The sequence below is a fragment of the Felis catus genome, chromosome X (genome assembly GCF_018350175.1).
Source record: "Felis catus isolate Fca126 chromosome X, F.catus_Fca126_mat1.0, whole genome shotgun sequence".
NCBI lineage: Eukaryota > Metazoa > Chordata > Mammalia > Carnivora > Felidae > Felis > Felis catus.
Genome location: NC_058386.1, coordinates 106,382,034 through 106,397,313, shown reverse-complemented (window position 1 = coordinate 106,397,313; position 15,280 = coordinate 106,382,034). Strand labels below are relative to the sequence as shown.

General features: G+C 40.3%; 1 protein-coding gene across 5 annotated transcripts in view; it reads right to left on the bottom strand.

The window, feature by feature from the left end:
- Positions 1–10,049, bottom strand: part of OCRL (OCRL inositol polyphosphate-5-phosphatase) — a 58,027-nt gene extending 47,978 nt beyond the window's left edge. For 3 of the 5 annotated variants that reach the window (XM_019824260.2, XM_019824261.2, XM_023248838.2), the window contains exons 1-2: positions 2,654–2,879; positions 2,313–2,392 (exon numbers count right to left, since the gene is read on the bottom strand). In XM_019824260.2, the coding sequence (XP_019679819.1) occupies positions 2,313–2,392; positions 2,654–2,692 (119 nt within the window). In that variant the 5' untranslated portion in view covers positions 2,693–2,879. Of the gene's footprint in view, positions 1–2,312; positions 2,393–2,653; positions 2,880–10,024 lie in introns of those variants that run through there. The other 2 variants (XM_023248839.2, XM_045050595.1) reach the window with 2 other exon arrangements.
- Between the last annotated feature and the right edge of the window lie 5,231 nt (positions 10,050–15,280).

The following is a 15,280-nucleotide window of genomic DNA, read 5'->3' as shown; positions in this document are numbered from 1 at the left end:
GGGCATGGAGCCTACTTAAAAATTTTTTTAAAAAATTCTTCCTAAATGTAATCATTACTTTCAGAACAGAAAGATGAAAAATAATAGGTATATGACAAAACAATGGAAATTAGAACTTGAGTGTTGTCAAACAGAAAAGAGTAACAAATTTTGAATGCAGACTCAGCATTATTCTAGGAAATACTTTGATTTGTTCAAGGAAGGTTAAAGATGAAACAGGTTGCATCATAATCCAGTCTCCTTGAAAAAAACCCTTATTTTCAATTGTAATTTTACTCTCTCAACTAAATTTCTCCTATTGACAGCAGGTTGACAGCAGGAACTACAGTACTAAATACTAAAACAGACTTCAAGTTCTAGAATAAAAAGACCAAAGGAAAAAAGTTGTGAGAAGAGCCCAAGTCAGAGAAGGTACCCATGAGACAAGAATGTGAGGATTATAGATGGTATGACAATAGTCGGTATCTCCAATAAATGATTTCAAAAGAAACTTCTCAAACGGTGTCATTCTGAAATGTTACATGTGTTCAAATCTCAGGTATGCTACTTCCTAACTATGAACAAGTGACTTAATCTCTCTGTGCCTCAATTTCTGTATCTAGAAAATGGGGGTGATGGTGATAATATCACAATTCTACAGTAACCCTGACATGAGGGTTAAATGAACTAATTCATGGAAAGTGCTCAGAAGAGTACCTGGCACACACCAAGCCAATTAAGTCTCAGTTGTTGCTATACCCCCTTAACTCAAACAGATATGGAACATAAAACTTTCATTTCTTTGTGGAGAGGACACAAATAGAGCTATCACTCCGAGTTTACCAGTTCTCCTACCACATGAGGCAAGACAGAATGAGGCATTCATCTCAAGGCCAGCTGCTCACTCCCCTATTAGCTAACTAGAGCTCCAACCCTATCAAACCAAGGAACCATATCTGAGGCTGTGGTCATCTCAACAATGTAGCTATTTTATTTAATCCTCAAAACATTGTTTTTACAGAAGAGGAAACCAAGATGTAAAACATTTACTGATTTATTCAAGGGTCACATCTCTCCACCCCATTCTAGCCTTTGGAAGTGGCAGTGGTATTCCACTTTTCAATTCACTTTTCTGTTGAATTTACTATTCAACTGGTCTTTCAGTGTTTGATGAAATCTGGGGAAAATAACATCAATTTACCACATCAACAGAACTGACCAAGCAGGACCTAAGGAAGAACCACTTCATAGGCCCTGCTGTTGTCCAGTTAGAGTGGCAGCAAGAGTCTCAAGAAAAGGGCAGGCTAGGTCAGTGGGAATTTCTTCTGTGTAAATTCGACAGCATAGACCCAGACTGAGTCTGTAAGATCTAAAAGCAGGGACCGAGAAAAATTGGCCGAATCCAATGTTGGGAGAAAGCAGGATTTAAAAATCACCGATTTTTAAACTCCGATGTCAAGAAACCAACAGAAGACCCAAGGGAGGTGAATTGGGCACAGAGCGATAGGGCCTATGCTATGTATGTAATGGTCACCATGGATACTTTTAAGATGAGGCATTAGTGGAAAGGGAGTGAGATCAGCAGCTATAGTGATAGCTTATCAAAATAATCTTTTATTCAACCAGTCAACAGTATTTACTGAGCTCCTATATATGCAAGGCAGAATGGAAAGTAACACACACTGATACACTGCCAAATGCTGTTTATATTTCTACACGTTTCGTTACTTTTTCTAACAGTCAAGTCAATAAGTGAGGCAGTTACTGGCTTACACTAAACCATTACTGAATTAATGAATATGCCTGCAAGCAAGTGAAATAAGGGAGTAGGGCGACAGGAGGAACCAGTTGAATGGGTTAAGAAAAGGCACTTCTGTAAGGTTAACAATGCAGCTCTTCTACAACACTTTTACTTTTTGCAAACCGCTTTTGCATTTATTTATTATTCCACCAGTTGCAACTTCAAAGTCTATAAGGTAAGGCAGTTAATGTTTTCATTTGACCGATGAGGACACCAAGGCCCAGAAATCATTGTTGACTTGCCCAAGATTACACAACACATGCCAGTTGCAGAGGCAGGAACTAAAAACCCAGGCTTCCTGCTTCAACGCCCGCCTGTTGAGTCCTTCCACTGAGCCACACTGCCAGGAGCGACCTAGCGGCTTGAGAGTTGGGGACAAAGCCCCATGGCTACAGCACTCACACTTCACACCTGGGCCTGAACCTGTTGCCCACGCTGCCTCAGTGGACGGAGAGTGGGCGGCTTGTCGCGGTTTGGGGTTAGGAGGTAATGGCAGGCTCCCCTCCTCCGTGGGAATCAGGTGGTTACTTACTCATATTGCCCGTTCCTTTGGGCTAGCGTCAGGAAGCAGGGCTCCCGGAGAGCACCCTTCATCTCCATACCCTCAACAGTATGTGGGCGACAGTCAAGGGTCTCCTCCAGAAGCGCGGCCGGGGAGGGGTGGCGCGGTGCGGGGTGGAGGGAGGCTCCCGCCCCTCTGCCCGCCCTCCTGGGTGCCCAAGGCATCGCCTCCCGCGCCGGCCCCCCTCCTCGGCTCGGCTCTGCCTCTGAGTCCGACCGACCACCCACCCCTCTGCCGCGTTCCGCAGTCCCTCCGACCCCCGCCCCTCCCGCCCTGCGCGGCCTCCCCTCCCCCTTCCCTCTGGTGGATACGGCAAGGGGCTGGGCTCCGACCGGGAGCGGCGGCTCCATCCCGGCGGCCTCCGGGCTCAGTGGGGCTGCGGACTGCGGGCGGATCCCACCGCCCTTGGTTGCGCGCTGTTTGAGGAACAACTCCGCGCAGAGCACCGGGCACCAGGCGCCGGGCGCCGGGAGTCGGGAGCCGGGAGCCGGGAGCCGAGCCGAGAACCGAGAGCCTGACCCGAGAGAGAGCGGCGCCTTGCGCCCCCGTCAGTTTTCCAGGCCGCCGCAGATTTCGCCCCCTGCGGCCAACCTGCGGAACTGCAGCGAGAGACCGACGGACGCGGGCGTCTCTACCAGGTCCAAGGAGGAGTGCGTTTTAAATGCTGCCTGTGACACCAGAATTATTCTGTGGATTTTGAAGATTGCCACAGAAACAAAACACAGCCATACCTGTGGGAAAACTCAAATGTGTTGGGCCAATAGGACCCACATCATCCAGTAAAAAAAATCCTTATTACAGTTAGAACGCGCCGTGTTGGTTAATTCTACCTCTCAGATGTTCTCCCCTTCCTCTTCTTCCTTCCACCACCGAAATCGTCGGACAAATCCTCAAAGCTCAGACCTTTGTCTTCCTTTGCACCCCCTCCAGGTCATCTCTAAGCAGACAACGACCAAATACACTTCCCTTAGCTCAGACCCCTTGCCTAATACACCCCATCGTTAACACAACACTGGATGACAAAACTAACTCGTCATTTCACACTGCCACTCAGGCTTGAAACTTCGAAGCCATATGCTTTCTTCCTCTCTCCTAATTCCTCTGTATCTAATCCGTCAACAAAGGTTATTAATATTTTCTTTGGAGTTACTTTCAGATTCCTTGTTTTCTCGCCATCTGTACCACCATTCACTTTGTTAGCTCTTGTGATATCTCCTTTGATCATTTTACTCTGTTGATAATCATAACAACATTCTTCTCAGAGTAATGTTTCAATTGTATTTTTTACTTGTTCAAGAATCTACACTGGACTAAATAGCAAGACTGATCTTAAATCTATAGTAATTAAAACAGTGTGGAGTGGAGCTGCTCAGACCCATAGAACAGAATACAGAGCCCCAAACAGACCCACACATATATGGAAAGTTGATATGCAACGTATGTGGCATTTCAAATCAATGGGAGAAGAATGGATTCACTAAATGATGCTGGGACTCCTGATCATCACTATAGAAAATAATAAAACTAGATCCCTGGGCGCCTGGGTGGCGCAGTCAGTTAAGCGTCCGACTTCAGCCAGGTCACGATCTCGCGGTCCGTGAGTTCGAGCCCCGCGTCAGGCTCTGGGCTGATGGCTCGGAGCCTGGAGCCTGTTTCCGATTCTGTGTCTCCCTCTCTCTCTGCCCCTCCCCCGTTCATGCTCTGTCTCTCTCTGTCCCAAAAATAAATAAAAAACGTTGAAAAAAAAATTTAAAAAAAAAAAAAGAAAAAAAAAGATAAAACTAGATCCCTACCTCATACCATAGAGGAAAATTTCAATCCCATGTTGATTCAAGATCCAAATGTGAAAAAGCAAAATTTTACAGCTTTCCGAAGAAAATAGGAGAATATCTTTATGAGCTGGGAATAGGGAATGAGAATGGCTCTTTAAGACACCAGATAGTGCAAACAATAAAGGAATCAATAGATACATTTAACTACATTAAATTTCAAAATGCATGTGCTTCAAGACAACATAAACATGTTAAAAGACAAGCCACATACTGGGAGAAGATATTTTTGATGCATATAACTGACAAAGGATAACCTATGAAGTTCTACACTTCTACTTGTCATCATCTTACCTATTTCTCTCCCACCACACTCTGCAACTCACTCTGCTTAGTCACACTGCTCCTTGTTATTCCTAGAACTTTCTAGGTACACTATTGCTTCAGGGCCTTTGGACTTGCTGTTTACTCTGCCTGGCCTCTCACCTCCTTTGGGTCTTTGTTCAAATGACACATTCTCAGTGAGGCCTTCCTAGACATCTTCATTTAACATTGCAATTCAACAATCTCCTTATCCATTTCTACTGAAACATGCAGCTTCATTCATCTTCCACATTCATTTTTCCCCCCATAGGATTCATCACTATCCATTATCCTATATTTTACTTATTGATCTTGTTTATTGTTTACCTTCCTCCACTAGAATATAAGTTCCATGAGGGCAGAGATTTTGTCTGTTTTGTTCATAACTGCATTCCCAGCACCTACAACCATTCTTGGAACAAAGTATACACTAGAAAAATATTAATTAAAGTAATGAATGAATTAGTGTTCAGAATGTATAAGAACTGATATAAATCAGTGAGAAAAAGAAAGAAACCTGGTAGAAAAATTGACAAAATATATGAATAAGCAATTCATAGTCAAAGAAACCCAAATGGCCAATAAAGACAAGAAAGGAAGTTTCACTTCATTACTATTCAGAGAAATTGAAAATTAAAGGAATGCAATAGCATTTCACAACCATTGGTTTGGCAAAATTTGAAAATTCATATCACACCAGGGCGCCAGGATGGCTCAGTTGGTTGAGCATCCGGCTCTTGATTTCAGCTCATGTCATGATCCCAGGGTCATGGAGACTGCTTAGAATTCTCTCTCTCTCCCTCTGCCCCTCTCCCCTGCTCATTCTCTCTCTCTCTCTCTCTCTCTCTCTCTCTCTCTCTCTCTCTCTCTTCCTTTGCCCCTCTGCCCCACTTGCACTCACAAGAGCTCTCTCTCCCTTTCTAAAATAAAACAAATAAGAGGTTGGGAAAAAATGGAAATATATTGAGGTGAGGTCACTAAAAACTGTGGTCTCTCACAGGGGAGACAATGACTTTCTCCCCCCCCAAAAAATAGTAAGTGGATGTTGTAATAGTAATACCAAAAATAATCCTCGTGGCTAATGTTGATGCTCATGTGACAATCTCCACATGGATTTACATACATATTTTCATTTAATCCTCACTAAATCCCTGTAAAGTGGTAATATTATTGTTTCCATTTTAAAGGTGAGAAAAATGAGACTCAGAGAAGTTTAGCAGCTTTCCCATTAACTAGTAAATGTCAGAATCGAGATTCAAAGTTAATGTTAGTCTGACTCTGAAGTTGGAACTTTTTTTTTAAAGTAGGCTTCATGCCCAGTGCAGAGCCCAATAGGGGGCTTGAACTCACGACCTCAAGATCAAGACCTGAGCTGAGACCAAGAGTCACCTGCTCAACTGACTGAGCCATGCAGGCACCCCAGAGTTGGAACTTTTTAACCAAACACATTATGCTGTTCGTTCAATATTAACAGTATTAACAGTAAGTGTTTATTTAGAACCCTCTATGTGCCAGGCATTATGGTAACTTCCCTACCTGTATTATCGCATTTAATTTGATGAAACTGAAGTTGAGAGAGAGGGTTTGAGAAGTTGAATAAGGTGGAGAAGGAGGGAACAGCCACAGTTGGAGAGTGACAGTGAATCCATAAAAATTAATAAAGTGTTTAGGGTCAACAGAGAAAGCCCAATTGGAGGAAGATGACATGAATTTCTATGGTGGTCCAAATCAGCACGGGTCTGTAACTTTCTGTAGCAATGCTTGGCAGATTTTGAAAAGCGGGAGTAGTAAAAATATACCAAGAAGGTGCATTAAGCTTGGGAATTAGTATAGCAGGCAAAGCAGTAGGTCATGGGGTGAGGGAGTTTAAAGTGGTAGTTGGGATGCATTGAAATAGCTTATTCTGGAGTCAAAGTTAAGTAAAGGTATGTATCCCCTCAGCCTAAGACCAGCAGAGAGAATGAAGGCAAGCTTGACGAATGCAATCATTCCCCTAGGTCTGATACTGTAGCAAATTATTGTATTTTTTTAGGATCACTTCAGGGACTATGGTTACTTAGATGCTTCTGTATATGTTAAGTAATTTTTGTAAGTTGGCTAAAATCATTATTTTAGCCACAACCACCTTCTGACTTAGCTACAGTTGTTAATGATATCATTGTTTAGTCACCCAAGTTTGAAACTTCAGATTTATTGGTGAACCGTGTTTCCCCTTCATCTATCATATCCAATAACTCAAGTTTTGTCAGTTCTATAGCAAATCCCTTAGTGTATATCTCTGGTCATTCTCACCTATCATCATCAGATGGCATTGTGCCTAACTAAATAAAGGTCTTACAGCCTATATTTGTATTTAGATGCAAGAGACATTCAATGCAAAGAGTTAAATGGCTGTGGAACAAAATTTAAATAAGTGAAACTCTAGTGGGGCACCTGGGTGGCTCAGTTGGTTAAGCATCCAACTTCGGCTCAGGTCATGATCTCACAGCTCATGGGTTCGAGCCCTGTGTCAGGCTCCGTGCTGACAGCTCAGAGCCTGGAGCCTGCTTCAGATTCTGTGTCTCCCTCTCTCTCTGCCCCTCCACTGCTCACACTCTCTCTGTCTCTCAAAAATAAGCATTAAAAAAATTAAATGAAACTCTAGCTTCAAGAAAACATGAGTCTCACTACCTTCACCACCACCACAAATATACACAGACAACACACATGCACACCATATATGTACAACATACACACACACACAATTAAATTGGTGCTCAGTGCCTATCTTTTATACATTATACTACTGTAACTAAGAGCTTAGAACTTACAGGCTTTTTAGAGACAAAATTTAAAAAGTGAGATCTTAAGAAAATAATATAAAATACTAAAAGAAAATGAGAAAACTTATAAATAATTATTTAATTAAATGGCTACAAAATATAACATATGAAGTTCATTATTACATTTTCTTTTTTATTTTTTTAAAGTTTACTTATGTATCTTGAGAGAGAGAAAGAGAGGCAAGCACGCAAGCATGAGTGTGAGTGGGGGAGGGGTGGAGAGAGGGAGAAAGAGAATCTGAAGCAGGGCTTCAGGGACTCTATCTCCGGAGCCATGAGATCCTGACCTGAGCCAAAATTGAGAGTCAGACATTTAACTAACTGAGCCACCCAGGCACCCCAATTTTCTATTTATTAAAAAATCCACTGTCTTTAAAAACAATTTCTGGGTTGGATCTTCTCACTTCTCAAGAATTTCCAATATGCATAATAATTATGGAGAAATCACAGCCATTATAAATTAAATTAGTTATGCACAGACAAATAATTCCAAAGCAGAATTACAAAAGCCCTTTCAAAAATTTATAACAAAAATATAAATATTTAATGCAAGATGTGGATGCATTTTAATATGTTTAATATGATGCTGGCTGAAGCCTTCACAAGTGAGAGAGCTTAGGGCCTGCAAAGGCAGAAACAGGCCTGCCTAACATAGATGAGGCTGGGGAGGATTTCACATAGGTGAGTCAGCAGCCAGAGGCTGAAAGGCAGGCTGAACAGAGGTATAAATGATTCACTGATTTTTAAATCACTGCTAGTTGAAAAGCTTCACTTTTCATATACACAAATCCAACATAGATCTGGCTTTCCATACAAAGTGGCATAAAGAAGAGCTCATTTTTATTTACAGATTTCCATTTGTACTTTTCATTTCTTTTAGAATTTGGTACTTGCTGCTTTATTCCCACCCTAGCTAATTTCTTCATTTCCTTCTGCCTCCACCCCTATTTCTTTCTGCTAGGTCAGGCTCTCCTTTCTGTTTCAAGAATCCCATAGCCAGGTCTGGCATTGCCCAGGCCTACTTTCCTTCTGGAGATGCTGAACTGAAAGAATATAGAGTTAGCCTGGCATTTAAGGCCCCAAGGATTCTGTGCTGAACATATCTTCCCAGTTACTTCCCAAGACCACTCTTTATAAACCTTATGCTCTACCCAGCGTTTCTCTTAAGAACTGAACATGTGCAGTGGTTAGTGGCAATCAGACTGGTGTGCTCATGATTCAGGTACTCCATTGATAATTCAGCTGAATACTGCTAACTTGTCATCTCGGTCTTAACCTTTATAGAGTGTTAATTTTTTTTAATGGTCACAAGCTGGTTAATATATACCCACAAAGAATTAGAGAGATGTTGATGTTGAAACACAGACTGTAAAAATGATAAAAATTCTACAAATTCTCGAGGTGATAATCATCGGACCCATAAGTTGCATTTATCTGATCAAAATTCTTACATGGCACGTAAAGATTTCTCTAGTACATACTTCAAAAACCTGAAAAGAGAAAATAGGGTTATGACTAAATTCAACTTTTTTTTTGTCTATTTGTGATATTTAATCCACTGTGGGGGTGCCTGCTGGCTCAATTGGTAGAGCATGCAACTCTTAATCTCAGGGTCATGAGTTCAAGCCCCATGTTGGGCATGGAGCCCACTATGAAAAAAATCTACACTGTGATAGATCTAGTGGGATGATCTATGAGCATTACTTAAGCTCCCTTCTATCCTCAACCCTGTGACCCTTCTCGAGGCAGGCAGTGACACATAAGACTGGTCTCACCTCCAACACAGGTATCATGAAAGAAGGACAGAACATTCTCTTGGTTTTTAGGTTATTGTTTTATGCCTCAGTCCAGTGTGTAAGACAGATTTAGGAAGAATACTTGCTGGGGAAGATATGTTATGTTACTCACCCCATTACTCTACCCTAGTGGATAAAAGCCTCAGAACTGAGAAGAGGAAGGCAAGTAGGAAAAGGGAACTTAGAAGATGGGATCTTGTGGTCATGATGAGAGGAAGCAGCGTTTGGTAGCAGTAGGGACTGTGTCATTAGAGGCCTGATGGGGAGTTAGCTGCCTTAATGAATGGCAGTAGGGATGGATAAGAGGGTGACTGTATATCCCAGGGAAGGATGGTGCAGAATATATCAAGAGCCCTAGAAGTAGACACCTCCTCCCCACCACTGCTATTTCAGTCTTGCATAAACTCTAGAGTTCCAAATCAACGTGAGAGTAAAGAAGGGAAGAGGTAACTCCTAAATCTGATTGAGTTTAACATGAAATGATACACACACACACGCACACACACACACACACACACACACAGCAATGAATTGACTGAGTTTACGGGGACAAGGCTAGATTGTTTTCTGCTCTCAGGAAGAATGGTGCCTCTAGAAAGAAATTAAGTCTAAATATAGGCAGTGTAAGCTCAAGAACCTTTTCTCTCTTGCTATGGCTGTGTACCTAGCACCTAGCACCTAGCACCTAGCATGGTAGCTATTTGATAGGTATCTGTGGAACATATAATTATCCCTTGCAGAAAATAATGCATGATTTAGAATTTTCCTAATGGTGTTAAGCATCAAAACAAGTTGTGAAATGCTGCTTTAATCAATTTGACTATTTAATTTCTTGATCACATGGTACGATTTCCATCTCATTAATGTTGTCTTTTCCCCAACCTCCTCTGCAACTATACCTGCTGGAATATTCTCTGTTCTTCAATGCTCACCTCAAATGGTCCTTCCTCTTGAAGCTCTTCTCCTGTCACCCCTCAGCTGGAAAAGAATGCTCCCTCTTCTGAACAACAGTGTCTCTGTGTACCTCTTATAGAACTTCTTGGAACTTTTCAAGGTCTATCTTGTATCATATTGCTACAGAACGAATAAGCACATGATGAGCTCTGATGTTTCTTTACTCTCCCACCACCTCCTCAGCATTTTATTGTTATACTTTTTCAAGTAAATCATTTACAAAACATTTATTTATATTTTTCCATAATATGCCTATTTTTTCCTTCTTTTGATGAACATAAAATATATATGTACAGCTTAACAAATGATTATAAAGTGAATGCCCATGTAACCTCTAGCCAGGTCAAGAAATCAAACATCATTGGGGTGCCTCTTGATCTCGGGGCCGACGGTTCAAGTTCCAGGTTGAGTGTAGAAATTACTTAAAAATAAAGTCTTTAATAGAAAAAGAAAAGAAAGCAAACATTGTTAGCATTTTGGAAGACACCCCTCAACCTGATACCTCTCTTTCTGACCACCTCTTCTTCTTCCACCCAAAATTAAACCAGGGCTGGTACTGGCTCTGGGCTGATGGCTCAGAGCCTGGAGCCTGTTTCCGATTCTGTGTCTCCCTCTCTCTCTGCCCCTCCCCTGTTCATGCTCTGTCTCTCTCTGTCCCAAAAATAAATAAACGTTGAAGAAAAAAAAAAGGGGGGCGCCTGGGTGGCGCAGTCGGTTAAGCGTCCGACTTCAGCCAGGTCACGATCTCGCGGTCCGTAAGTTCGAGCCCCGCGTCAGGCTCTGGGCTGATGGCTCAGAGCCTGGAGCCTGTTTCTGATTCTGTGTCTCCCTCTCTCTCTGACCCTCCCCCGTGCATGCTCTGTCTCTCTCTGTCCCAAAAATAAATAAACGTTGAAGAAAAAAAAAACAGGGCTGGTACTGAGCCAGGATAATCTGATGAGGCATAAAAGCTTCTGTCTGTTTGGATTAGTCAAGGTTTGTGTCTGACCAGTTGTTTAAATTTTTGAGGATCATCCCTGTACATAGCCACTGTCTTGACTTCTATGATAATCATTTAGTTGCTTTTCTTTACAGTTTTACCCCTTACAGATGCAGCCATAAATATCTTTGCCTGTTTTTGAAATTTATATAAATGACATAACAGTGTGCACGATTTCGTGTCTTGCTCATTTCACTCAATATTATGTCATGCATGTATCTGTATGTAGCTGTCATTTTCACTGATGTATAGTATTCCATTGTATGAATACAATTCATTCACTCTCCTGTTAATGGACATTTAAATGGTTGTAAGAATTTGGCTATTATAAATAAAACCTGCTATGAACATTCTTGTGTATGGCTTTTGGTGCACATATGAATGATTATTTTCTAGGGTATATTATCCTGGTGGAATTACCAGGTCAAAGGTGTTGCATGTTGGGCTCTCCATAAGTAAGGCCTGAGATGGAGTATGGAGTACAAGATGTTTATTAGGGACTAACATTTGTGAAAGAAAGGTGAAGGAAGTAGGATTAAGCAGAGAAAAAAGATGAACTGTGATACAAGTCTGACAAAGCTTGAGCTGATTTGGTATAGAGCTTTGGAACAAGTAGCGCTCATTCATGTGTTCTGCATTGCTCCTGCCTTGCTCGTTCACCTTAGGAAGAGTGTGACGTTGGGCAGAGCAACTCTCTGAAGATAATGTAGACCCTCAAGGAGCTGGCAGCTGGAGGCTATCTGTTGGTGCATTACCCATACCTGTGCAGAATGTCCTTCCTTGAAGGGGAATCTGGGTAGCATTATATCTCTTTCTCTACCACAACCTGCAATAGGGTATATAAGTGTTCAGCTCTGGTTAATAATGCCAAACTGGTTTCCAAAGTGGTTGTACAATTTACACTCTCACCTGCACTATATGAGAGTTCCTATTGCTTCTCATCCTGATCAATTCTTGGTACTGTTAATCTTTAAAACATTTTAGCCTTTCTAGTGGATGTGTAGCAGGATCTCATAGTGGCTTTAAAGTTTGTTATTTTTTTTTTGAGAGAGAGAGAGCAGGGGAGGGGCAGAGAGAGAGGGAAGGAGAGAATCCCAAGCAGGTTCTGCGCTGTCAGTGCAGAGCCCAACACAGGGCTCGAACCCATGAACCATGCAATCGTGACCTGAGGTGAAACCAAGAGTCAGGCGCTTAACCAACTGAGCCCTCGTTGTGGCTTTAATTTGCATTTCTCGGATGACTATTGAGGTTAAACACCTTCTCATACATTTACTCCTTTGATATGTCTCATTTTTTCACTTGTATTTGTTTTGCCTTCATTAGATAATGAACCTTTTTCAGGCAGGGATCAGAAAACAGCCTGAGCCAATATTTGTATGCCCCCTCAACCTAATACTGGTTTTTATATTTTTTAATTGTTCAAAAAATCAAAAGAGGAATATCTCATATGAAATTCAAATTTCAGTGTCCATAAATAAATAAAATTTTATTGGATCCCAGCTACACTCATGGGTTTACCTATTGCCTATGGCTGCTTTCATGCTACCACAATAGCGTCATGTGATAAAGACCTTAAGGGCCACAAAGTCTGAAATATTTATTATCTGGCCTTTTACAGAAAAAGTCTGTTATCTCTGTTCTTGGTCATTGGTTCTAAGGTGTGGTCCCTGGGCTAGAAGCATCATTATCACCTGGGAACTTGTTATAAAGGGAAATTCCTAGCCACACTGCAAACCTATTGATTCAGAAGCTTTGGGAATGGGGCAAGCCATCTGTGTTTTAACAAGCCCTCCAGGTGATGCTGATGTGTTAAAGTCTGAGACCTCTGGTCTAGGTGCAGGACAAGCACCTCATCCATTCTCTTTGTGAGCCATCATAGTCCTTCCTATTTAGTTCTACCCATAGTGGATAAGCGGTAAAAGAGCCTTCAAACGTGTCCTATAGATGCATTTTTATGCATATGAGATCTTGCCAAATAGATACCTAGGAGGAAAAGTGGGAGAAACCTCAGGGGCAAACATAAAGTCTGAAGGGTATATGTGGAGGGTGGAAGACACAATGGAGCTGGGGAGCCAGTTTCTGGGCCCGCTTCCTTCCACCTCATTTCATGCAGGCTTTTAACAAAGATGAATCAGATATGGTCCCTGTCCTCAAGGAGGTCACGGTCTATGTAGGAAAGTGTCCTGACTCTCTTTTCCCTCATTTACTACTTTTCTTCAGAACTTACCTTTGAGAAAGTGTAATTGCTGACCCTAATAAATGATAATGGAGAGAGAAAATTAACTTGGCAAACAACAGTTTTGCTTTATTTCCACTTTAGTTCACGACTTACTTCCAGACTGACTTTTCTTGTGTCCTGGCTTTTTCCTTGGCTCAGTCTGAAGCTCAATGCATCACCTTCATGTTAACTACCATCCAATGAATGCACATTATGTACCAAGACAATGCGAAATGTTTTACATATACTTGTGCATTAAATTCTCTGTAAAGCAACTCTGAGTTAGGTTTTTTAAAAGTTGTTATTTTAATTGCAGTTGGTTTTGAGTTAGATATTATATCCATTTTGCAGATGCAAACCTGAGGCGTAGGGAGGTTAAATAATTTGGTAGCATTTGAACTCCAAGTCTTTCTGACTCTAGAGCCCAGGTTGGTAATAATTGTGCTATTCTCCTTCTGGTAATATTCACCATGTGTTTTTAGAAAGCCCAGTTCAGACTACTTAGTATGTGTTACAGGTTTTAGGGCATGCTTTGCTGTATACAATTTCAGAGTGGGAAGTGTTTAAAAAACTGACAATATCTTTTTTTTAGAACTAGGATTTGGGTGATAATTTTTAAAAGTTGAAAAATCCTTTTACATACAACTTAAAATGATAATGTCAAAAATAGTTCTTTAACCAGGTAACATTTATATTTCTTCTCTTACTTTACACATTAAATAACCGTGTTGTCTCTTTAGTATGAAAGTGTTCTTTTCCTTTTTTTGAATCATTCTGTCTACTAGCTCCTACTCCATCTGTTATGGATTATTTCAACCTGTCTAGTTTTGAGCAATATTTTGCAATTAATCCTTTAAAATGTTATTTATTCATTATATAAGTATAAGCACCTTCACCAAGGAAAATTAGAAGTAATAGAGAAAGAAAATAAGAAAAAAGTCACTCATAATCCCACCACCTTCTTGCAACTACTTTAACATTTGGGGTAGAACCCTCAAGACCTTTTCCTTTGTGGAAATCTATTTATGTAAATTAGTTACCTACTTAATTAATTCTTTCTTTCTTTCCTTCTTTCTTTTAAAAAATGGGATCATTCTACTTCATTGCTCGCCTTTTTTCACTCAACAATATATTAGAGGCCTCTGTGATCATGACTGTAAAGGAACCGGGAGCAAGAAGGCCACAGACTATCTCTTAAAAAATTGGCCTAGAAGTGAGATATCTATTCTACTCTTATCCTATTAGGTAGAATTTGTCATATTGACTCGCCCTGTTGAAAATGACCTAGGAGGGGCGCCTGGGTGGCTCAGTCAGTTGGGCATCTGACTTCAGCTCAGGTCGTGATCTCACTGTAAGTTCAAGCCCTGCATCCAGCTCTGTGCTGACAGCTCAGAGCCTGAAGCCTGCTTTGGATTCTGTGTCTCCCTCTCTCTCTGCTCCTCCCCCACTTACGCTCTTTCTCCCCTTCTCTCTTCCAAAAATAAAAAAATAAAATAACAAAAAAACGACCTAGGAAATGAGGGGGGACACATGATTCTATAACATGGAGTTATAAAAAGTCTGAGAAAGACTACCAATCTAATATGGAGTGATCTCTACTATATGTGGAGAATATCATATAGCCAGTTAGCTTTTTGGTGTAAAAATGGGAAAGAAAACTGAAAAAGAATACAAGTGGTTACTTGATGGGAACAGAAAAAAGATAGAGATTCTAGGAACATATATTTAATATATAATTAATATATAATATATAATATATATATAATATATATATAATATATTATATATATATTAAATATATATATTAAATATATAATAACATATATATAATATATATAATATATATATTTAATATATATTTACATATATACAATATAAATATATTAACATATATTTAATATATATAAATAATATATATAAATAAATATATATTTAATATATTTAATATATTTAATATATATAATATATATTATATATTATATATACATAATAATATAATATTATATAATATATATAATATATATATTATATATTAAT